General features: G+C 37.6%; 2 protein-coding genes across 4 annotated transcripts; one reads left to right on the plus strand and one right to left on the minus strand.

Moving 5' to 3' along the window:
* The first annotated feature begins 301 nt into the window (after positions 1–301).
* Positions 302–23,741, plus strand: LOC145478169 (5'-nucleotidase domain-containing protein 1-like). 3 transcript variants are annotated; one of them, XM_081456099.1, is made up of 14 exons: positions 302–1,073; positions 3,075–3,169; positions 4,519–4,590; positions 8,421–8,530; positions 9,604–9,689; positions 11,268–11,349; positions 12,730–12,904; positions 13,906–13,958; positions 15,066–15,113; positions 15,374–15,492; positions 15,757–15,879; positions 17,335–17,412; positions 18,769–19,000; positions 20,744–23,741. In XM_081456099.1, the coding sequence occupies exons 1-14, from the start codon at positions 990–992 to the stop codon at positions 20,827–20,829; spliced, it is 1,443 nt and encodes a 480-aa protein (XP_081312225.1). In that variant the 5' UTR covers positions 302–989; the 3' UTR covers positions 20,830–23,741. The 3 variants fall into 3 exon arrangements, with proteins under 3 accessions (XP_081312225.1, XP_081312226.1, XP_081312229.1); XM_081456100.1 differs by having other exon boundaries at positions 17,359–17,412; XM_081456103.1 differs by having other exon boundaries at positions 17,362–17,412.
* LOC145478170 (pantothenate kinase 3-like) lies at positions 22,031–23,740 on the minus strand. The gene is made up of 3 exons (XM_081456104.1): positions 23,627–23,740; positions 22,707–22,832; positions 22,031–22,126 (listed from the first exon to the last, which is right to left on the minus strand). The coding sequence occupies exons 1-3, from the start codon at positions 23,738–23,740 to the stop codon at positions 22,031–22,033; spliced, it is 336 nt and encodes a 111-aa protein (XP_081312230.1).
* Positions 23,742–24,634: the final 893 nt, after the last annotated feature.

The following is a 24,634-nucleotide window of genomic DNA, read 5'->3' on the forward strand; positions in this document are numbered from 1 at the left end:
GACCCCCTAAAAGAGACCAGTTTATAAAACAGACAAATAAAAAGTACAGTGACTTTTAATGATGGTGAATTTGTTTATATGAATTGAGTACATATGGAGAATCAAAATTCTTTCTGTTTTGTTATTTCTTCGCATGCAACCCTTAACGAGACCTTGACGGCTAAAAATAATGACATTTTGCCCAGAACACCCTAAGCGAGACCAAAATCCGAAATTTACACCCCTAAGCGAGACGACGAGCATCCCCGTCCATTCCATATGGGAGTCTGCCCCCCCCCCCCCTCCCGGGGCAAACGATAAGGAAATTTCCGTCGTTCTGTTCTGAACGGATTTTCCGGAAAATTACTGTTCTAATTGACTTTCGACCGAAATTTACGGATTTTGTGGGTAAATATGCTGCATAAACTTCAAGGGATAAGATGCTTAGAAGGCGAAGACAGAAAGTAATTTCCAGGCCCAAGGGTAGAGTAAGAGGAAAAACTTTTTCTGGTATCATCTTCGGGGCAAATCAAACACGGCAAAAATTACAGTACTGTATGGGAAAAGTTCAAACTTCGATGCCCAATGAGTTGGGAGTGATTAACGATTTGATGCCTAACAGCCCGGCCTAGCAGAAAATTTTCCCGATCAAATTTGAACATGGATTTGCCGTGAGGAGAGGAATTGCACTTTTAACTTTTCATACAAATGTCTCTACTCTCTCAATTTTCATTGAACTGAACCAACTTCTAGCGAGGCTATTTCCCACTAATTTGGTCAGTAAATTCATTTACCTGGTGTATTTAGTTCTAAATTCAATATTTCAGGTTGTTTAGTTGCCGCAAGGGTTAGTAGTTACCAGCCTCCTTCTGTCGGTTGGAAATCGGAAGAGGAGATCTGGAGTTTAGTGTTCGCACGCGCGCGCTGCGGAAAAAGTTTTTGGATTGATTTCTATGTCGTTGCTTGGCACTTGAAGATTAGTTTAGTGTAAATCACCTTAAACTCACACTATGGCACGGCTGAGTGACTATGATTGCATTGGATTCGATCTTGATCATACATTAATTCAATATAAGCTGGATAATCTTTACCCGGTAAGTCAAAATTGATCATGAGTCTGATATACCACGGTACAATGTAAGTTCTTGACAGTTATTAATAATGGTAATAGGACTGAGTGGAGTCCGATTCGGTCTGTAATCATACGAGTGATTAACAAAATCGAACGACCGCGAGTCCGATTTTGTTAATCACTCGTATGATTACGGACTGAATTGGTCGACACGATGTCCTGTTACCAATTAATCAAAACTATGACAAAATTCGAGAAACGAACAAACCATCGATTGATCGCTGAACGATGAAACGTCGTTATGAATGCTGAGAAACACAGCAGTTTACTCAATAAAGTGCACCACAACAGCGCGCGCAAAATGACACGTACAGTCCAATTACAAGCATGGCGCGTACTCTGTCCAATTAATGCTCAAATCGGGCTGCTGATAGCCAATCACGTTCGAGAATTTTGTTATAGTTTTGATTAAAGTGGAAATCAAATGGGCAAAAGGCATCTACAAGAACAAACAAAAGAGCCCCTTTCGTTTGAACTTGTAAACTTTCGTTTTGCCTGTTTGACTTCTCCGCCTGAACCGACCATGTAGTAGTAGTAGCAGTAGTCAACTTTAAGAAAATGAAAGTATGGGCAAAAGATGTTCCCTATATGACTGATATAGCACAGATAGACTATCTGCAATGCATTGGGTCCAGTCCATTGGGTCCTCTTTCTGAGTTGAATGTTTTGTGTCAATGTGAAGGTGACGAGGCTAAGTGCTGTCCTTTTTGCACAGACTCCACAATAGGGCTCTCAGATCCTGCTTTCCCGTCCATTTTTTCCTGTTAATCCTGCCATCCCGTCCTTTTTTGCCTGGAAATCCCGATCCCGCCCACTTTTCAAAGACATTTCTGCGTTAATTATTAATTTGTTACATAAATAGTTTAATTATTAACTCAGAAACTTTTTAAAAATAGATATCGCATTAAAGATCAAAAAAGAATTCAATGAGTAGCATATAAGTAGGCACAAATGATTGTAACGTTTCTTTTTGTAAGTGGTTTAGTGTTTTGTTTTCTTTTATTCACATATCAGTGAAAGAAAAAGATTGTTCATTTCCCATATTCAAGAAATGGCCTGTAAACACACTTGACAGTTTCTTTCAAAGCTTTCAGCGTCTTCACTTTCCTTGAAATCTGGCCTCAGAACGTTTCTTTCTCAATGAAGGCATTCCTGCTCACGCATCCTTTTTGTAATATATGGTGACGCAATTTATAATGTCGCATACATCATTGGGTAAATCACTATCACCACCACTCAGTGTGGCCATCCTGGCCAAAAACAAGACAAGCGCTCTAGAAAAGGTCAAAAGACTGAGAAAACTAGGAAGGATTGGGGGCGCCAAGATTACAGTTGCAAGAGTCGAAGATGTTGGAAAGGAACAGATGTCATTGATGTCAGAGGTCAACACAAATGATAGCCTGTGTAGCTTGGCGGTTTAAGCAATTTTTTAACGTGGCTTTGGCGCTCATTATTGCGGCTTCGCCACTTTCTTATTGTGCTCAAATTGCTTAAAAAACGTAACCGCCAAGCTAGGCAGGCTACACAAATGATCGCAATAGGACTCAAAGAGCTAGCTCATACAGTCTTATAATACATTTAACAGAACCTGACAGAGTACAGAGCCATTACTATTCACTCTGTCATTACTTGAAACCTGAGACAGCTATACGCACTAAAGGTTCCTCTCTACCAACTTGTGTTTTTTGCGCTGGTCAATAACAATTTATGAGGTCACGTAAGAATTGAAATCCTGTATCTCACTCTGTTCCCCTTGCGAATCCCGCATCCCAACACCATAAAAACACGAAATCCTGCTCCAGCTCGTAATTGTAATTCCTGCTTCCCACCCCTGTTTTCAGCTCAAATCTGAAATATCATGGCGGAAAAAAGCCAAATCCTGCATCCCGCCAAACCTATTGGGGACCCTCTTTGCACTCTGCTTTAAAATGAGCTCAATCCTAATTCTCTGTGATCTTGACAGTTGATCTACGGCTGTTTCACCCAAGTGTTAGTCAAGGAAAAAGGCTATGATCCAAGCTTACTAGAAGACGACTTTGATGATCTAAAGGACTTTTGGTATGCCTTGTAGTTCACTTTTCCTATGTAGGAAAACACCTAGAGGAGCTCTAGATAGTTGCATAAGCGTAGATATAACTTGCTCCCTGTAAGAGAGGATACTCAAATATCTTTGAAAGATCCTTAAAAGATTTTGTTAAGGTATTTTTAAAGATTCTTCGAGATCTTTAGAGACCTTGACAAAATCTTTGAGCAAAATCTTTGAAGACCCTTGAAGACTCTCAAAGAATCATCCTGGCAAGAAAGATCAAGATCTTCGAAGACCCTGACAAGAAAAGTGATAAACCATACAGGTCTGTACAGATTCTGCCAAAAATATTAACTGAAGGATTTTCAAGGACTTGGCAAGAATTTTCAAAGCTCCTGTTAAGATCCTTATAGGATACTCCGAGATCTTTATGAATATTTGTGAAAATCCTTGAAGATCTCCAAAAGATTCACCTGGGCTCCATGAAATTCATGATTGTAGTGTTGGTGATGGTAATGATGATGCTGCTGCTGATGATGATGATGGTAGAGGGTGATGAATGTGTCTCAGCATAGCCTCAGAATCTCAGGAATTTTTGCGATCAGTCAGAAGTCTCATTTTCATCTGTTTCCTTCAGTCTCAGAGTCTAAAATTCTTAAGTCAAAGTCTCGGATCTTCAATACATGTACAAGGAGAATCACTGACAATTTAGTGACTGAGATATTCATCAACCATCAGTATAATGGTCCTTTAATTTAGTCCATGTCTTTTAGCACTGTTAAAGTGCATATGACATGAAAAATAATGACACCCTTAGTTCTGTTGCCATGACAACAGTTATGCCGCTGGTGCTGTCTTAATAAAAACTGAAATTCCCCGTTTTTGTCTTAAACCAAGAACCATCTACCCCACCCAATCTAATGATGGGAGTTGAGACAATATGGGAACTATGTCTGTTCCAAGTAGGACCCTTTGTCTCACTTTAGAGGTTGCAAATGGGGATATTTGGTTTTTCAACAGAAAGAGACTGGAACCAAAAGAGTTGCTATGGCAACAGCCCTAAGGGTGTAATTTTGTTTCTTCTGTGATGCACGTTTGTGGTGCCAAGTTTCAAGAACACTGATTCAATATTTCCAGAGATATCGTTTATTTCACTATTTTACCACTTTTTAGTTACAAACAATATGACGTCATTACTGATCTAATTTGCATTATAGAAAAACGTCAATATCTCTAAAACGAAAAAAAATATTTCAAAAAGAAAAATGCCATTCTGTATTTTGAAAGGCCTTTGGAATAAGCGGAAATTATTTTTCATGTCATATGCACTTTGATTTTCTTTCATTTAGCATATTACGGTAATTATTTTTACTTTTGTCAGTCTTAGAGGTTTAGTTTTGGATGTCAAGAAGGGAAATATATTAAAACTTGGAAAAGATGGCTTTATTTTGAGGTGGGTAAAAGCAAAAATTTTTTTTTTTTTACAGATTAACTACTTACATTACTTATGGGACAATTACCTACATCACTTACTGGATAATTACTAACAATACAATTACTTACATTACTTACACTACAATAAGTTACATTGTATTAATCAATTAATTAATTAATTAATCAATTAATTAAAAAGACTACTTACTACTTACATATAATACACGTTACTTACAATACTGACAAGTGCAACACTTGTTAAGGTTGACCTACAGTACAATAATATCCGTGCACAGTGTTAGCCTTAGGGTTTTCTTCATTGTTTTTTTTTTTTTTTTTTTTTTTTATACAGTTGCTTGTTGGTAAATACGTTTAATTATTATTATCACCCACTTAGATTTCTAAAGATTATCATTTGACGCTGCTCCAGTTTTGAGGCTGTTGTAACATGCCAGAAAGACAGAGAAATGTTTCATTTCAGGGGGCAAGTTGCGTGTCCTACACGACCATATATAATATCTCGCCACAAGAAAATTAAAATTAAGTTTCTGTTTATTCTTTGATTTGTCTGGCCTTAGGCCTAAGACTATATTTAAAGAAAGGTTGTATGTTCTCAACGCAAGATTTTGGCTTATAAGAAGCTCCTTAAAGTTTTGCCAGAAGGTAGAGACAACTCTACAGGACCAGAAAACATGAATTAGGCTTTCCTTCTCAGTTTTGCAGAAACTGCAGAGATTGTTATCTTTTATTCCTACTTTTTTAAGAAAATCATTAGTCGCCAGTCGTCTATGCAGCAATTTGAATTGAAATACAATTAGTTTTATAGATTTTGTACACTGAAAAGATAGCTGGTACGCCGCACTCCAGTCTATTGGTTCATGGGCTTCAAAGGCACAATCCGTAGCCCATTTTTCTTGACTCTTGGTTGGACACCTTTGTTTAAGACCAATTATTTTTTTATAGGCCTGTCTGCTTGGTTTACTTGCTTTCATAAATTTCGTATAAAAGCTTTCATATTGTATATTTGTATTATTGTGTAAGGGTACTTTGATTTTTTTTAAAGCGGATAACAGCCCATAAAAAGCAAGATAATTTGTTTCAGTGATACCATACCGATCTTTGAATTCAGAAAAGGATAGGAAGGTGTCTGAATCTTTCATCAAATGCGAAACCCTGTTAATCCCTTTTTGCTGCCATTTTTTGTAGAAGATTGGTCTGTTATCGATTCTTATAAGGGAGTTGTGCCAAAGGCTCTGAGAGCGAAAATGGTCTGTATTATTCTCGTAAGTGATTTCAGTCCAGATATTTAAGATTTCCACAATAAATGGATAGGATAAATTGACATACTTTGACAGGTCTTTTTTGCTAAGGTTGCCGCTGAACAAGGCTCTGCCACCGTAGTTCCGGAGTTCTAAGTCAAAAAAAAGTTTCCATTTTCCGTGATTGTTTACATCAGTATATTTTTTGACCCAGGTAGTTTTCAATCCTTTATTGAAGGATTCAATATCAATCATTTTTAAGCCGCCTTTTTCATAATCATTAATCATTACTTCCCTCTTAATTTTGTCACCATTGCCGTTCCATAAGAAATCATAGAAGAGCCTATTGATTTCCCTTAAGACACGGTGATTAGTCGTGAGGGGAGACAAAATGTATACAAGTTGGGACGCAATTAAACTTTTTAGAACAGTAATTTTGCCAAAAAGGGTAAGTCGACGACACTCCCAACAGCTTAGGCTATTTTTTATTTTTATCAATTTTTCGTTGTAGTTCAGCTCTACTGTTAGGTCAGGATTAGTCGAGAACCATACTCCAAGAGTTTTGGTCTTTCCTTTAACCCATTTTAGGTCTCTTTCTGGGCATAATTTGTCTTCTTTTTTGGCATTAGCACCGATCCAAAGGGCTTCCGTCTTTTTGTTATTTAATTTAAGGCCAGATATCCGTTGAAAATTATCCAATATATGCAGAGAAGATGTAAGAGATTCCTTGGAACCATCGAGTATTAAAGTGGTGTCATCTGCATACTGACTAATTTTTATTTCATTTCCATTCACAAAGATGCCTTTGACATTTTGGTTTTTCCTAATTGCATCCGCTAGAACCTCAACACAGAGAATAAAAAGATACGGAGAAAGGGGGCAACCCTGCCTTACTCCTCTTTCGAGCTTAAAAAAGTCGCTGGCCCATCCGTTATTGAGGATGCAGCTTTCTGTGTTATGGTAGCATAGTTTAATCCAGTTGATTAGTGATTGTCCAAAGTTGTAATATTTAAATGTTTTTTGAATGAAAGACCACTCTACTGTATCAAATGCTTTTTCGAAGTCAAGAAAAAGTAAAAGACCAGGGGCTTTGTTAGCCGTTGCGTAATGAATTATAAGCAAAAATTATGTAACTTTGAGTCTGCCCTTGAGCCCAAGTGTGTTGTTATATTAAGCAATTAGATTATGAGCTCGAGATTTATCACGTGATAGTTGACGAGGGCACAGCCTGAGTCAACTATTGTGCATAGAAATCGAGAGTGAATAATATAATTGTTTTAGTATAAATCTACTAGTCATTCAAAACTTTATCTAAATCTTCTTCACAGACACTTCGAAAACGCCAAGAAGCGGCCGTCATTTTGTTAACAAGGGTACACTGCTACACTACTCACTATCTATCACAGAATAGATAGTGAATAGCCTAGCCAATCAGAGAACCACATTCGGGGTAGGATGCTAGTAGATTTATACTAAATTCTGTTAGAACTTACATGTAATCTGGTTGCAGCCTGCGATCAAACAATGGACTATTGTTATTAGCATTTGGAGGTAAAGCAAGAAAGTCTTTAGGTGATCGAGCATTTGCAGTGACAGCACTGAGGATATGAAACAGACTGCCATTAGAAGTTACAGTAGAATTGAACTGAATATACATGCTAATCAGTTTAAGCAGTTTTTAAAGACGTATTGATATCAGGTTAGCTTCTTTATTGAATTTTCATCTATTTTTTGTAATTTTTAGCAACCATTGTCAATTAGCAACTTTTAGGATTAATTAGTTTTAGTTTTTATGATGTAAAGAGCACTTGACCATTTCATGGAAAGTTGTGCTAAATAATAATAATAATTATTATTATTATTATTATTATTATTATAAATATTATTATTATTATTATCATCATTATTATTGTTAAATATGATTAAACATAGTTACGTGATTATGAGGAGCATTGAAGAGGTGTTTTGTTGGTGTTTGTTAGCATTCATAGGCATTTGTAAGTGTTTTATAACATTTTCTTGGTGCCAGTGGTTAGCGTTTAAAGCGTCCTTCAGTGGTTGGGGCTTCCAGGTGTGTCTTGGTATGTATTCTGTGGTTAGTGGCCCTTTTTGGGTCCATTCCACCACTGAATGGTCAGCAGTCTCAGTTGTTGAGTTCCCAGTCTTAGCAACAGTCAGCGTTCTTCTCTGCGGCTCACTGACAGGCTGCTTGCATCACATCATGCTCAAATTACAGTTTACCTCATATGTTGCATTGTACCAGGCAGGTGTTTTTAAACTTTCTTTGCGTTTTTTCCCCTCCCAACCCTCCTTTTTGTTAGTAGTTACAGGTTATTATTTTACTTTTCTGCTGAAATTCTTGTTTCAGTGTGACTGGTGCTTGGGTTCTCTGCAGTTGTGGGGGGCTCGTGGCTGGGTTGCAGGCAGTGTCTGCCCTGTAGGTGGTCTTACATCACAGGGCTGGGGTTACAGGGCATGTGTTGGGTGTGTTTTCCCGGGGCACCTAACCTCCAGTTGCGACAAATGTTGTTAATTATTATTATATTTTCAATAGAGTCTCACCAGTATAAAATTTAATATCTTATTTCAGAGCATCTCATGGCACAAAACAGATGTCAAAGGAGGAAATTACAGCTTGTTATGGAGAAAAACACATATGGACAGATTTTAACAGCCTGGAAAAAAATCCCATTCAGCACTGTATGTCAGATTTAATTTCCCGTGGATGATAGTGAAGCACTTTGACACATGCATGATTTCGGCAATGATTTAAGTAGCGATGTCAGTGCAAGACTACATGTTCTTGAAAAAAATTAGTAAATCTCATCATTCATTTCTCTGATGGTACTTATTTGGAATACTTGTACATGACTGTATAAAATGGTAAATATTTTTTTTAGCCACACATTTTCTTTTTTGTTACAATTATTAATTTGGGAATGGATAGGGTACCATGCTGGTACAAGTATGGTAATATTAAAACTCAAATGGAGTACTAATTAACAATTAGACCTGCAGCCTGCAAGGGCTACGGGTCAATAGCCCATGAGGCGAAGCCGAATGGGCTATAGACCCGTGGCCCTTGAGGGCGAAGGGTCTAATTGTTTTAGTATCACCCAACCAGTCGGACAGAAAAGGCAGTAATAAAGTTTGCAAATGGAAGTTGAAGAAAGAAAGCGTCACGCTCGATTGCGCCAATTTCGCTACTCGAGGACTATTACTAATAGTCCCCTAGTAGCGTAGCCAATCAAAATGCAGGATTTGCATTCATCCACTAGTTGGGTGATACTTATGCTGAAGAGAATATTAACCTCTTACTAACTGAGTGGGAAGGCCGTACTGGGGAATATTGACCTGAGGTCGTGACAGTAGGGACCAAGTGCAACAACCCCCCTCCAAAATGACAAAGGGCCAATGTTCCCCAGCACAGCCTAAGCAAGCTAGGTTCTAAAGTTTGAATTTGCTGGCTTTCAAAAACAAAACAAAAATAGACTTAGTAGGGATGCACTCTAGAAGTGCCAGGTGCCACAGGTGACTAACTTTTACCTTTGAGCAACTAGAAAATCCTACTTTTTCAGACATATAAGCCTAAGTGCTGGGCACCCAGGATTTCATGGTTAGGAACTTTTGTAGCCATTAGCAGACAACGTCAAACTTGGTGGCATGTTCGTCTTGATCCCTTTGTCTTTATTTATTTGTCTTGTAATTTATATAAGATCATATCAAGAGTTTTTGTGTCAACAACAACATTTATCTGTTATCTTTTTCCTTAGCTTCCGTTTTCAGAGTTTTTGAGAATTACTTTGACCTTCCATTGGTGGTTATCTGTGCACGTATTGTGGACCTAATAGATAAAAAGGTAAAAAAATAGAGGTTATTTTAAAACTATTAGGTAAAACTTGTCAGCTTAATTGTTTTCAATCAGGGCTCGACACTAACTTTTCAACTTACTAGCCAAGTGGCTAGTGACTACTTAGATGTTACAAGGCAGCCAAAAACATTTTTTTTACTAGCCAAGCGTTGAGGTTGGCTACCTTATTACATGAAATTTTCATGACATGTTTAATTCGTGATTTGGTGGTGCGCCTATTTCGCGACACTTAAATTTGGCGATTTTGCAAAAATTTTGTATTTTGAATGACTTTAAACTTCACATTTTTGAGTGACACAAAATTTATTTCCTTGGCAATGTTACTTAAACATGTCTTTGAATTTAGTAAACTGACTTTATCAAAGGTACAATAACGTCAAAAGTAACAAAAACGCAATGGCGGTACTATATGTCAACAGTAACATAATGCGTTATGTTCCCGACACTTACTTATTTGCGTCACTTTAATTTCGCGATTTTTTTAAATCACGAAATTCGCAAAATTAACGTGGTGCGAAAATTTCAGGTAGGTCCAATAACAGCAGAATTACTAGCTTGACTTGAAAGGACAACTCAAGCAACTCTCTTTAATATATAATGTTGGTAATTATACTGTACTTAAACTAGTTTCAAGAAAGTTCCAGGTCCCGAAAAGACTTTCAGGACTCTGTTTTTCTTTGAGACTTCCTTGGAAAAACATCGAGATCCCCAAGACGTCACTGTAAAAACTGTTGAGACTTCACAGACAGGCACCATAGAAATGTTTCAAATTAAAGCAAAACAACTATCTGAACAGTACTGTAAACTGTCGTTGGCAAAATACAACTACTAAAAATGGCTGATTTAAATTTCGAAGGAAATAGATCTTTCTCATCTAATTATTTCTGTAGTGGTAAGTTTGTAAGTATGCATACAAGAACAAATCAGCCATGTATTGTTACGCTAAATGAAATGTTAACCCTTTACAGGTCCGCACTATTTTGGGCATGAAAAACATTTCGTACCAAAAAAGAGCATTTTTGTGTGCTTTCAGAAAATGCTGTCTTTTCAATAAAATTAACACATTCAGTTCCCTGTTTACATACCACTCAGTGAAAAGTAGACAAACTTAAATATGCATATGTGCTGAACAGCACACGTCTGGTACCGTGATACATGTATGTCCACAATGAAATTCTGACTTTGTTTCCAAGAAAAGTGTAAATTTTGTGTTTGTCTCTCTTGAAGGAGACAGAAACTAGTTCAGCCAATTTCATTTTGATGACTAGCCAAAGTGGCTAGTGGAAATCGAAAACCTGCTAGGGAAAACTAAATTTCTACTAGTCTGTGGCTAGTTAGCTACTGTAAGTGTCGAGCCCTGTCAATTAAACTTTTCAAATAAATATTGAATAAATTAATCTTTCTATCAGACTGTTATCTGTACAAAAATAACTCATTGAGTCAGTTATCTACCTGGAAACTTGGTTGATAGAAAATGTAATATATTTTAATGTAAAAAGTATTTAAAAATACTTGTGAAGAAGTTAAATTATATGATTTTGTTGTAATCTTCAATTCCTTTGCCAGAGTGGAAAACCAGAGGAATATAACTTTTGGCCTGATATAATTTTAACACTAAGACAAATCTTTAATCCATCTTCCTTTGGTGGTAAGTTATTTTGTTGTATTAGTACGGTGACTTGTTTACAATATTGATTTCTGCATTTGTTTCCAGAATTTAATAATAATAACACTTGTACTACTTTGATAACAGTTATTATTAAGTTACCTGGCTCTTTCAATCCATCAGTGAATTGTAATCCTCCGTAGGAAAAAAGATGGCGAATGGTACATTTACCCATAGTCCTTAGCGCATGAAAACCGTAACAACGTTCATAAAAATGTACAGAAACATTATAAAATCTTCAAACCTAGGCTACTCAATGTCTTTAGTACAGGGACAAATATTGTAAAAATTTGGCTTTCTTTGTGCCTTCTAGTCTGTGTTAGGTTCGCAAGGCATTGTGGTAAAATGTACAGCTGCCATCTTTTTTCCCATGGTGGATTATCGTAATAGCAATTTCCTGAGTACATGTAGGTCAATATTGAACTTTGAAAAAAAATATTAACCAGAGTGCGTGTTTAATATAGTTAAATGAAATTTAACATAGTTAATGACTAGGAGCTAGTCTGGTCAGTAGCGTTTTGGCTGTCTGTGAGCATTTGGTTAGCGTTTGGTGCGTTCTGTAGCATTTGATATAGTTCAATGAAATTTTACATAGTTTATGACCAGGAGCGAGTCTGGTCAGTAGTGTTTTTGTAGGCATTTGTTAGTGCCTTGGCCATCCATTAGCGTTTGTTTTAGCGTTTGGTGCGTTCTGTAGCGTTTGCAACAGTCATATGGTCGTGAGAGCCCTGGGGCTGACATTGTCCAGCGGTATTTTTGGTTAGTACATGTGTTGTTGTCCCATGTGCTCGCAGTGTGTTCATCGCTCTGTTAGTGTGGCGTTGTGGATTGAATTATAGTTTAGTGGTTCTCAGCGTTCCCTCCCTATCCCCCCCTCTTTTTAGCTTTTTTTTCCACCAATGCCATCTGGCTTGAGTGTGACAGGTGCCTGTAGGGGGCTTGGCATGGGGGGCTCGTGGCTTGGTTGCAGGTTGGGCAGGCCAGTCGGGTGTTCTAGCACCTTGGGGATGTGACTGCGGTTGCAGCCCCTGGGCTTCATAGGCACCTTCCCTCCACTAGTGACTTGGGCATTAACTCACAAAAGAAAACACTCTCTTTGTGTGCTCATGTTCAGAATTTCCCTTTGCACCAGCAATGGTTACTGGCTAGAATATCATTTGCCAAGAAGGCAATGCACATTATGCAATGAAAGACCTAAGTATTGGATTCAAAAGGAATTAAAAGACTCGTGCATAAACTAGTGTGTGAAAACACAGGTTATAGTACACTGTATGTGTCGTGTTTTGGGTATTAGAATTTGTGATTTGATTGATGACAATTTCTATTTGATGTTTATTTTTATAAATCTTTCTCTCCTTCTAGCCCAACAGGGATATTACTTTTCCAATGTGGTAAAAAATACATCCAAGTTTGTAAAACCATGTAGCAAGAAAATCATTGAGTGGATAAAATCTTTAAAAGGAGGAAAACAGAAAGTGTTTCTTCTCACCAATTCATTTATTGACTACACAAATCTTCTCATGAATTATGCAGTCGGGTGAGATTGTCCTTGTGATTCTTATATAATTTATATAACTTAATTGAAACTGGTATTGACTATATTTTATGAGCTAATTTTGAATTGTTTTAGTAATACATGTAATAATGAAATATTGGTTTTTGATCCAGATTGAGCTGTGCTCTAGAGGCACTTGGTTGCCACAGACAATTGCTAACTTTTGCCTTTGGATGACTTGAAAACTTACTTTTTTCATAAAGCATAAGTGCTGGGCACCCAGGATTTCATGGTTAGGAACCTTGGGGCTACTTGTAATGTTTTTTTAGACAGCAGACAATATGTGAGGTTATGACAGCCAGATATTAGCCCAGTTCCTTTTTGAATGTTTATGCATTGAGATTCCTTCAAGGTCCAATTTAAATATGTAAAAAAGAGTGAGGCCCATTTCCAGCCATTAGTTGATCAAACAAACTTGGTCAAGAAAGATTTTTTAATTTGGCATAAAGAGCACCATTTTTGTGCAGGAAATAGTGGGTAATCCCGAGTGGGCAAGATTTGGTTTATCTTGCCTCCTCGTAGAGCTTGCCATATATATAGTAGTGTGTATTTTGAATATTGTGGCAAGGTGTGACTGGCCAATTTTTCATTAATGGGTACAGTATCTATGTTTGTGAGAAGCCAGTTTAAATTATCTTTGGCATTGAGTGGTATCATGGGTTATTGAGGTTCACTTTTATGAATACAGGTATGCTCAAAATCAAAACTTACAGCCTTAAATTACCCTGTGTCACATTGTCAACAGATAGCTCAAGTCAGCGAAATTCCTTTTGGATAACAACAAATATTCTATAATAAGTACATTACATGCTACCCTCAGCGTTTCTGTCCAATTGCCTTTTTCTGGTACCCCCTACACATACTGACTAGAGAGTTAACAATAAAAGTTGTTCTTAGAAATTCATATAAAGTATGTGTAGGCTGTAAGCTGTTGTGCTCTATTACTTACAGAAACCTTGATAAAGTTGTTAAATTTGTTTCAGAAAAGACTGGTCAAGAATGTTTGATATTATTATGTGCATGGCTGGAAAACCAGGTTTGTAAATAAGAGCTAATAATCTCTTCTGACTGGTTAATTGAGGTTGATACATTTTCTGGATCTGCCTGTGATGTATGAAACTGAGTTTATTTGCAGGGTATCAGGAAGATGATTTAATTACAGTCAAACCTCCTGTAAGCAACCACCCAAAATGTCAAGCCTCGGTGGTCGTCCAAGGGGGGTGGTCGCTTACGAGTCAATTTCGAGAAAAATTCTGTCCTTCCCATTGAGAAATTTCCGTCTCTTGTACTACAAAGGAATGCCATAATGTTACAACACCTTATTATTTAATTTACGCTCTATTATCTGTCAAGTGGTCGCTTACTGGAGGTTAAAAACAAAAGTTTTAGCTCTAAAAGTGGTCACGGTCACTTACGAGAGGTGGCCGCTTACAAGAGGTTCCAAATACAGTGATTCGATTTGTCGCTGAGGAGATTCAACTGGTCGCTGAGGAGAGGTGGTCGCTTACGAGAGGTGGTCACAACCAGAGGTTTGACTGTAATTAAATAACTGGTGCACACAGTTGTATCAAAATCTTAACTCAGGGTTGCCACAGTCAGGAAAAAGTCAGGTATAAAAAAAACAAATTTCAAGGTCAGGGAAAAGTCAGGGAAAATCTTAGTTCAGATTGTCAAAGTCAGTGAAAAGTTAGGGAATTTAAAGTAGATGCACTTGCAACATTGGCTGAGACATAAAACAAAATGGATTTGTTGGTTGAGTCAAATGCCATGCATTCAAAATCCTGTGAAAAACATAAAGAGATCAAAAATGAAGAGAAGACGATCACTATCGGTGGTCTGCAAAAGAAGCTGAAGCTACATGCAAAAGTGGATTTGGCTTATTTGGTAATTCACCTAATGCAAGGTCAGTGAAAAGTCAGGTGAGAGGGAATTTTTGGGTTCTAATGAGTGGTAACCCTGTTAACTTCCGTTTGTAGCCTACAGCTGTCAGTAGCCCCCTTTTCACCCTGACTGAACATTGTATAAGTTATAAGCTTTGACTGTAAACTGATAAGGGATCAAACAGGATAATTATGATAATAATTATAATTTATTTAGTATCTGTTTTACATGTTGTGTAATATTGTAACCTTTTAATTTACAGGCTTTTTCAAGTCAGACGAGCCTGATCTCCCAAAGTTTCACCTACTTGGTAGGATATACCTTCATGTGCCTAGACTTCAAGTAGTCCCTCTTTTACTTAGTCCATTGTGCATGACCATATATAACCTTGAGGAAAAAATGGCTGCGCAAAATCCTAGAGTTGAGAAGTGCGCCCCAGGATTTTGCACAGTCTATCATATGGCTTTTTTACCTTTCCAAGATCTCTGTATGTTGTGCTCAGCTTTGTTGTTTAAAAGCATCCCACCTGTCTTTTGGTTAAAGTTATCTCTTTAAATTTCTCTTCTACAGATGGTGAAAAGGAGGTCTGCACTGTTCAGGAGCTTAAAGAAAATACAACTTATAGCAGAGGAAATCACAGGGATTTCACCTCATTTCTCCAAAAGCAGACAAATCAGGATAATCCAAAGGTATTGAATATGGCAGTCCTTTTACTGGTTGCAGGCTTGTCAGAAGTAGCCAGTTGCTGGCTCCTCCACAATCTTATTAGGCCACTATGCTGGGCTATTTCACTGATTCTTTTGAACGAGATCATTAAATTAGCCACCCACTTTGAGTGTTGGCATCAGTGTGTAGAAGCAAATTAAAGTCGCCTTCCCTTCCCTGCCCAAAAGAATTAACCTACATGTGTGCATTTGTTTTTCAGTCAGTTGATATTCCTTGCAAATTCTTAGGTTTTGTTCTTTGGAGATAGCATCAGGTCAGACCTGTATCCATCGGCAGTGTTTGGTGACTGGCATGTTATTACAGTGCTAGAGGAGATGGAGTCTGAAGGAATGGTCACTTGTGAAAATGAGGTATTGTGTTGTTATCGGTACCTTAATTGCCACAGATACTGCATTGCTTAGTTTCTAGTCAAGAGTAACAGAAAATAGATAATTTTCCTATTTTCGTAGGCCTGCAAAGGGATTCAGCCACACGGCCAGCTGCATGCACTGTACCCTTTGCAAATATTGCTTGCCTAGTCGTAGAATGCATATATATATATTTTTTGGATAGTTACACAGGCCTGCAATGCGTGCAAAGAGCTGTAGTTACAAAGTTCCTGGCACATATTGTTTCCTCTGCATTCATTATGTGTTGAATGCCCTAGACTATTTGCTCAGGAGCAAGTTCTTAAAGGATGACATGATTGAAGGCATGCGCTGTCACTTCTGTCATTGTATCTTAAGTATACATTTAAGATATAGAAAATATGTACTTTGTTTCTATTACATTTTCATATAAATCTACTAGCGTTCAGTCACGAATACCACTCGCTGATTGGCTATGCTACCGACTCTTTCATTCTGTTGAGATAGTGAGTAGCCTAGCAGTGTGCGCTTGTTATCAAAATGATGGTCAATTCTTTGTGTTTTTGAAGTATGTGTGAAGAGGATTTAAATAAGTTTTGAACAACTAGTGGATTTCTACTAAAACGATTAGACTCGCTTTCAATTTCTAGCATGGTAGTTGACTTGGGCTGTGCCCTTGTCAACTATCGCAAGATAGAAATCTCAAGCTCATAATCTAATTCTCTTATATTAATAGAAACAAGTGGGGAAGTTTGGGAGAACGAGATCTGCTGTGGGAACATGAGCCAACAGGTGAGTGTTTCCACAGCTTTTTCAAGTTCTCCCAAACTTCCACAAGTGCTTCCAGAACTTGATAGAAACACGGAGAACATGTTTTCTTATTTCTTTTACAAAATTCTGCGATGAAAAAAATTAACAACTTGGTTACTTTGATCATAAAAATGTAAATTGTCTTTGTTTGCAGTATCATTACGTCAAAAGATCGTGCTAGTTCTGTGTTTCTATCGAGTTTTAATATAAATCTACTAGCATTCTATCACAAATACTGTTCTCTGATTGGCTATGCTACTCACTATCTATTCTGTGATAGATAGTGAGTAGTAGCAGTGTGCTCTTGTTAACAAAATGATGGCCGTTTCTTGGCATTTTCAAAGTGGCCATGATGAGGATTTAGATAAAGTCTTGAACAACTAGTAGATTTATTAACTGAAACAATTGGATTATTCACTCTCAATTTCTATGCAAGATAGTTGACTCGGGCTAGCTGCACCCTCATCAACTATCATGCAATAGAAGTCTCAAGCTTATAATCTAACTGTTTGACAGAAACACGATTTTAAACCAGTCGGCGCACATATTTTCTTTGGGCTATTTTCTAAAAACATATAGATCTCAGATTGGCGAAAAAGTGCCTGTCCTGTACTTATTGCGAAATGTGAATTTTTCCTTTGTTTAAAGGTAAGGTATGTTCTGTTTTTTAAGCAGTGCTCAGTTGAAGATGGTCCCAGATCAAAGAAAGCAAGACTTGTGATGCATGTAAGTTGAGTAGATCCTGCCTTGTAAATTATGTCATTCGTGGATGTAATCTAAATTTACTAATGATCACTCTGTACCAATTGTATTCCTATGCAATTTTAAGAACACTAACAGCATTGCTGTGCTTCTAAACAAGCCTGTAAATTAAATACTGTTTCTGAAATTCATCAGTTCTTCGCACTGGAAAGAGTTTTTGTGGTTGCCTTCTAACATAGGAGTTTGTGTATTATGAAACAGGGTCTGTAGAGTCAGTTTAAAAGCAATGTCATTGACCTGGCTTAAAAATCTGTTCAAAATGGAAAGTCCAAAACAAGCGAAATTTGTTGTATTTTATGCTGGTATACATGTACAGCTGCTGGCAGAAATTACTGACTTCTTCATGATCTCAGCCAATTTGCTCTGCTGGCCAATAGAAAGAAATGGAAAAATCAGCCACCTGCTCTGACAATAAAGCTGCTAACTTCAAGACTGTGACAACATGGAGTATCAGATAATTGAGCCATAGAGTGTGAGCATATATATTACGCACCATCAGTAGTCCATAACTGATGATGGAAATGGAAACTTTTGAAAACAGTTTCAGAAAACGCATTCAGAAAGTATGTATTTTTTAACGAAAACGCATCAGTGTGGACAGGTGAAAACAAAATGACAAGTTGGTGAAAACATTTTGCTTTGTTTTGGTTGAGATGAAAACGGATACTTTTAAAAATGCATTTGTGTGCCAGGCTGGTACCATAGTGCATTCACATATATTGTTTAAGACAGATTTTGTGCTGGTGCAAAAAACCTGACTGTTTCTTTTAACATTTTCAGTGTAAGCATGGCCTAGGTATGTTAAGTCTGCATAAGAGCCAGGCAGGAGCTCATCCGGTTTCTGTAGCATGAAGTGACTAGGAGTACCGGTATTTCTACTCCCCACAGGATTGAAAACTATTCCATCGCAGGGTTACCCCCACCATTAAGTTTGCCGGTACCCATTTATACGCCTGGGTGGAGAGAGGCACTGTGAGAGTAAAGTGTCTTGCCCAAGAACACAAAGCAATGCCCCTGGCCAGAGCTTGAACCTAGACTGCTCGATCCCGGAGACAAGCGTAATAACCATGAGGCCACCTGACCTCCCAAGCGTGACCTAAGTGGAGTTTTAATGACTTCTGCTGTCGGCCATTGAGACCATTGGACCTAAGTTTTATTAGAATAAAGATGTCAAATAACTGTAATCTGTTCTTCCTCTTTGCGTAAGCAAATTAGCACTGGGGCATAATTACACCAGTTGTTTAAATATTTTTCACTTTTTGCTGCTGTGTTACAGAATGAAGTGTCCCTCAATCTGGTGTTACTTCTTTCCATTTCTAGGACATAGAGATTGAAACAAGCAAGGAAGAAGTTCTGTTATCAAATCAATGGGGCTCATTTTTTGTTCATGATCATAAAGCTAATCAAAATGGGGTCATTAATAACACATACACAGTGGAAGGAAATCATACCTGTGAAAAGAAAACTGTGAGAAGAGAAATGAACACATACTGGGGAGACCTGATACAGAAATATAGCACTTTGGCAATTCCACGGATAGATTTTATCACCGGTAAGCTGATTCCTGTGCATTAAAACAACAGGGGTTTAATTAAGGGTTGGGCACCAGGCAAATTGACCAACTATGAGCATGATCTTGCCCCCTGGTTTGACCATCGAGAGGAAAGTCTTTTTATATATATAACAAAAAAGTTCAGTTCAAAAAGGTTTGCCTGCTTGTGAAAACCAGTTGCCCACCTGCTAAAAACATTAATGAAACCCCTGGAACAATCCACTAGTGAAAATGGTCTTTTAAAAAACTACTATCACATTTTAAGACAAATAAAATCTAAGAGGAAATCAACTATTTTTAAAGTAAATAATTCTGACTTGTTTGAGTGCTGCAACACATGTTCTTACTTATTTTTCTACATTACATGTACTAGCTTGTGTTGAGTTACATATGGGAAGGAGGTGACATGCATGCATACAGCCGCAATAGGTCTTTCTTCCTGTACCCTAATTGACTTCCACACCTACTATGGTTGATGACAATTTGGAATTATAACCTGCTAATCTGTAATTGCAATGAAATAGTTATGTGTAGTCCAGATAAAGAAAGATCAGGACACCTGGCCATGAATATAGCATTTGGCATGTCAGTGCACATAAGACTGAAATTATTCAAGGTCTACTCAAAATTAGGTAGACATTCCACTTGTTCAGCCGATTGAAATCACTTCAGGGAGCATACCACAAATAAGGCATCCTTTAAACTCTATTATTATATAAACACCAGTGAAATACCAGGATTTTTCCTTTTACTAAAAGTCATATCTTCATCGCACACAGTGAAGATACTATTTTTATCTTTCACACTGTGAAGATATTATTCCTTTTTGATGACATTTTTCCTTTGTCCCGTTAACTACACGTAAATTTGTTGATGTATGATCAAAACATCTTCGGATCTTCTTTGGTCGTCTTCAGCAATCTTCAGTAATTAATCTTCGGAAAATGTTTGAAAATGTTCATCAGGCCTTCGGAACAATTTTGGAAAATCTTCGGAAATCTTCAGAAAGTGGTCGGAAATCTTCAGAAAATCATCAAAAACATCGTCATTAGTATGTTTATTTAGTAAACAGAATATTACATGCCTGCTTGTTTTTTCTCATGTTCAACACTATCTCACCCATTTGCTGCACTCCCTTGTGAGATATCAAGTTGAGCACTTGAAGATAAAATTCGTATACACGCATGGGCATGTGATATCCTCTGCATGTATTATATGGCTTGTGTTTGTGGCCGATATAACGTACACTGTGACTGGCTAATTCTAGGGCATTGTTCTCCCGTAATGCCCACAGGCCAATTACAGGCTTGCAAAAAACAAAGCAAAAAGCATATAATAAACAACTTATTAACCTCGAACATTCAGTCGCTATGGGAGAATCTCAAACCTCGGGCCTTGCTGTATTGACCTTGCTGTCGCTCAGTCAATACGGCAAGGTCTCGGTCTTAGATTTTCCTGTAAAGTCCTCGCTCCCAGTTAATAAGTAGTTAGAAATAATTGCCACAAAATGAATTACAGCGAAACCCCACTCTACGGACACCCACTTAGTACGGACACCTGCTTCTAACAGACAGTTTTCTTTGTCCCGACAACTAAAAAGGTAATATATTTTCTCTTAAATTAGCCTGCTTAATATGGACACCCAGATAATCCGGACACTTTATCATGTCCCTTTGGTGTCTGCATTAACGGGTTCCACTGTATTTGTTAATTAAATACACATTGTTTTTGTCTTTGTCCCAGAACTGCCACTGGATTACACATTTGAACCCTTCAGTGTTTCAAAAGGAGGATTTTTCCCAGGAAGTCCAAAATCTCTTCATTGGTGATGTAAAGAAATCATTCCCCAAGTAATTACTTAAATATAATAATTAATTCCTAAAGTAAATTCAAAACTAAACTATATTTTCAAATTCTTACATGAACTGGCACTTCAAGTGGACCAACTTGATTATTTGCATTGTTACATCAAAATGTGACTCAGACAGTGCAAACCTCCCAGACTCCTGCAGTAAATATTTCCATTGTTTCTATCCATAAAGTTGATTATGTACATGTAATCAGTGAGACAAAATAAACATTGGACTAAATACAGTCACCTAATGTTTGTTGCCAAATAATGGCAAAGTGGAATTAAATTGAATGCGGCTGTCAGCAGGATCTCAATCAGTTTATGGAAGACATAAATGAAAACATGTCAAAGCACTACTGAGCTGTATGTATGAGCTTGATACACAGTGTTACCTGTAAATTATTTCTCCTGTATGCTGTTTCTGGGGTAATAATATCAGTCATCAAAATTTAATAGAAACTTTTACAAACTATTTGACATGCCATTTTTTTTCTTATATTTGGGGAGATGGGGGGGGGGTGCAGGATTCTTAATATTGTCGGGAGTTTTGTATCTATGATGAATTGGATTCATAAGTGTGAGAATGTTTAGTATTTGTGACATGTTTACAGTTTTTATTCACAACTAATATTTAAAAATATGTAAATTCAATCTATTAGAGTTTAGCAAGTTCAGAGTGTTTTAAACAAGAGCACCTTTGTGAATAAAAAAGATGAACTTTAATAACAAAACTAGACAATGTATTTATGTTTTACATGTTAAGTATAATGCAAGGAAACCTGTACATGTAACTTACAGTTGACTTATTTGTAATATGTACAGCTGAATGTGTTTTTGAATGCTATTACTAAAGTCTAATGAATAATGTACATGTTACATAAAAATGATTATGTTATAATTGTAAAATAGCGTTTTCTTGGTTTGCTGTATTGACTTGACCTAATACAATCTGAATTTACGAAAGAACAAAAAACTGTAAGGAAAAAAAAGCAAGCATCACACTGCACACTGTACACGTGAATAAACATTAAGAGAAAAAATCCCTAACACTGCCTATCTGATTAAACGCTTTGATGTCTGCTTTACATGTAGACTCATTTACTTGCTATTTGTGTTTGAAGCAATGTTCTTTGAGGGCACTAGTAACTAAAGGGAATGTGTGTCTATAACAAAGGGGTTTATGACCTATTTATTGAGCCACAGTTTACAAGATCTTTGTCTGCCTCCATGCTCTTCATTAATGTAAGTAAAGCACCACATGCGCCAAGATAACCCTGCAAGAAATAAAAAGGGCAACAAATTTACTTACAATGCAGCAATAAGTTTTCAGCTGTTCTAAAATGTGTCAGTTGTTGCATTTGGGTAGATCCTTGCCCAGCCAGTTTTCAACATACAACAGCTAAAATTTTTCTTAGTTTTGTTCTATTGAAGAACAGTTCTCTTCAATTTACGAAACACTTGACTTCAGTAGAGATTAAAGGCTGTTTTCCAGGGTCAAATTTACCATATATCTTAAGAGACTCCTTCATTCCAAGCTAGTAACTCAGTGTAAATGGTATCATCAACCACAGTTGTCAAAAGAAGCTGACAGGTGACAAAGATAACTGTTTACTTCATGATCTTGGCCAGTTCTCTGCTGGACTATTCCTGTAGTTCTTCCAAAAAGATGACAAACAGCCACCTGCTCCAACACTGAAGCCGCCTACTTTAAAAAAAATTTTTATGAACAACCCTGATCAACTGAAGATACAGAGAATACGTTCATGTTTCATGCTCCTGTATCACAATTTGCATTCAGTTCCACTAACCCTCTCTTTTGCGTGCTAAAGGTAAGGACAATCTTTTTACACATACCTCGTGTTTAAGATACAGCACTTTCTGGGTACCTCTTAACACAAAATCCATAGTAGAAGCAAGCAGCTTTGTAGCTAAAGTATTCCCACGAAGGAAGCTCCGAGCAAATAGCATGCAACTTGTTTTCTGCAATAGATGGTAATGCAGAAAATAATTTATGACAATCATTGTTGATCTTTCAACAATACCTCTGTTCTTGTTTCAGACTCTGCTGCAATCATCCATAATAAGCATTTTACATGATATCATCAAGAGAGCTATGTCAGCAATTTTAACTACTTATTAACCAAGAGTGAGGTCTTTACAGGGAAATCTCAAACCGATCGATCAGTCAATATGGCAAGGCCGAGGTTTGAGATTTTCCTGTTCAGATCAAACATTTGAGGTTAATTAGTTGTTTATTATATGGCTTTTCGTTTTGCTTTTGCAGGCCCGTAATTGGCCCGTGGTTATTATGGGAGAATAATGCCCCAGAATTAGCCAACCACAGCACGCAATTCCATCAAAGAGCCATTACTGAAAACTCTCATGCTCTGCGTTCAAGTTCCATAGGCCCACAATGTGTGCAAAAGACTTCAGTCCTTTGCACACTTTACATACCTACAACACGATTTCCTAGTACGATGGGACTGCGTTGCGTGCGAAGGAATACAGCTTCATAGCCCTCTGTACACACTGCTTACCTATAACACTATTGCCTTGCACCATAGACCTGCATTGCATGCAAAAGACTACAGCTACAAAGCCCTCTGCATGCAGTGCATACCTGCTCTCTGTTCATGCTGTGTACCTATAACAATACCACCTTGTACCATAGGCCTGCAATGCGTGCAAAGATCTACAGCTTTATAGGCTGCTGCATGCATAACACAGAATGTGTACACAGCTGGGAAGCGTAATTTCCAAGTAGAAGCACTTACATGACTGGCAGCACATGTTTTTGCAATTATAGCAATGTTGTTGATTATGGTGAACATCAGGGCTCTTGCTAAGTCTTTGTTACTGACCAAGGATTGGCTCTGCTCACAATACATCTTCCCAAAACTAGCGTGGAAAGTAAGATTGACTGTTAGAAACTTAATGAATAATGGTGCTCTGCCCTAGCGTTGAGGGAAAGTACGTTCCCTAAAAGAGGGAGAGCTGTCAGGTGCGGACCCGGCGGCATATTTCTGAACTCGTCGACCACCATCAGGTAATGGAACATTAGCAGCAGAAGAAACAGAAAAAAGGCATTTTGGAGGCTAACACAGTTGTCAATCGTGGCAAACACTGGCCATGCCATGTTGTGGGATGAAGATTGCAAATACATCCAAAATCTGATAACTGCTTAACTCGCGTACTAGGCGACTACACGCTTGGAAGACACTAAGTATGGCTTAAAAACACACTGTGTACATTGTGTGCCAAATTTGGTATTAAAGAATTTGACCTAATTAGCCAATCATTGAACGTCAGTATTTGACCTCACTTGCGACGCAAGCATAAGCATAAGCATAAGAATGAGCTGCGACATAAGCATAAGTCTCTTTATGCTTACGCTATTAAGTGGAGACATGGTTGGCCTAAGCATAAAGTGCTCGCTGATTGTCTGAAAGTCTTTCACTTATAGTTAGGCGTGTGCCAGCCATGTCCCCCCTGGACACAACAGCGACATAAGCCTAGCCTAAGCATAGGCATATTTTCATTCTTATGCTTATGTCTGGCCGTGTCTGGGGGCGCCATTTATGACAAGATGATAATTAAATTCGCAAATATTCGTACCAGACAAAAATTATACGGATCAAAATAACAATATAGGCATTATAAAACCGATCTCAGTGTGTACGGTGTACGGCAATATATATTTTTACAATAACTGTCTGATTTCTCGCGCGCTGATTGGCTCATTTTTATCATCAATAAGAGTACAGACGGATTAAAATTTTAAT

The sequence above is a fragment of the Orbicella franksi genome, chromosome 2 (assembly GCF_964199315.1).
Source record: "Orbicella franksi chromosome 2, jaOrbFran1.1, whole genome shotgun sequence".
NCBI lineage: Eukaryota > Metazoa > Cnidaria > Anthozoa > Scleractinia > Merulinidae > Orbicella > Orbicella franksi.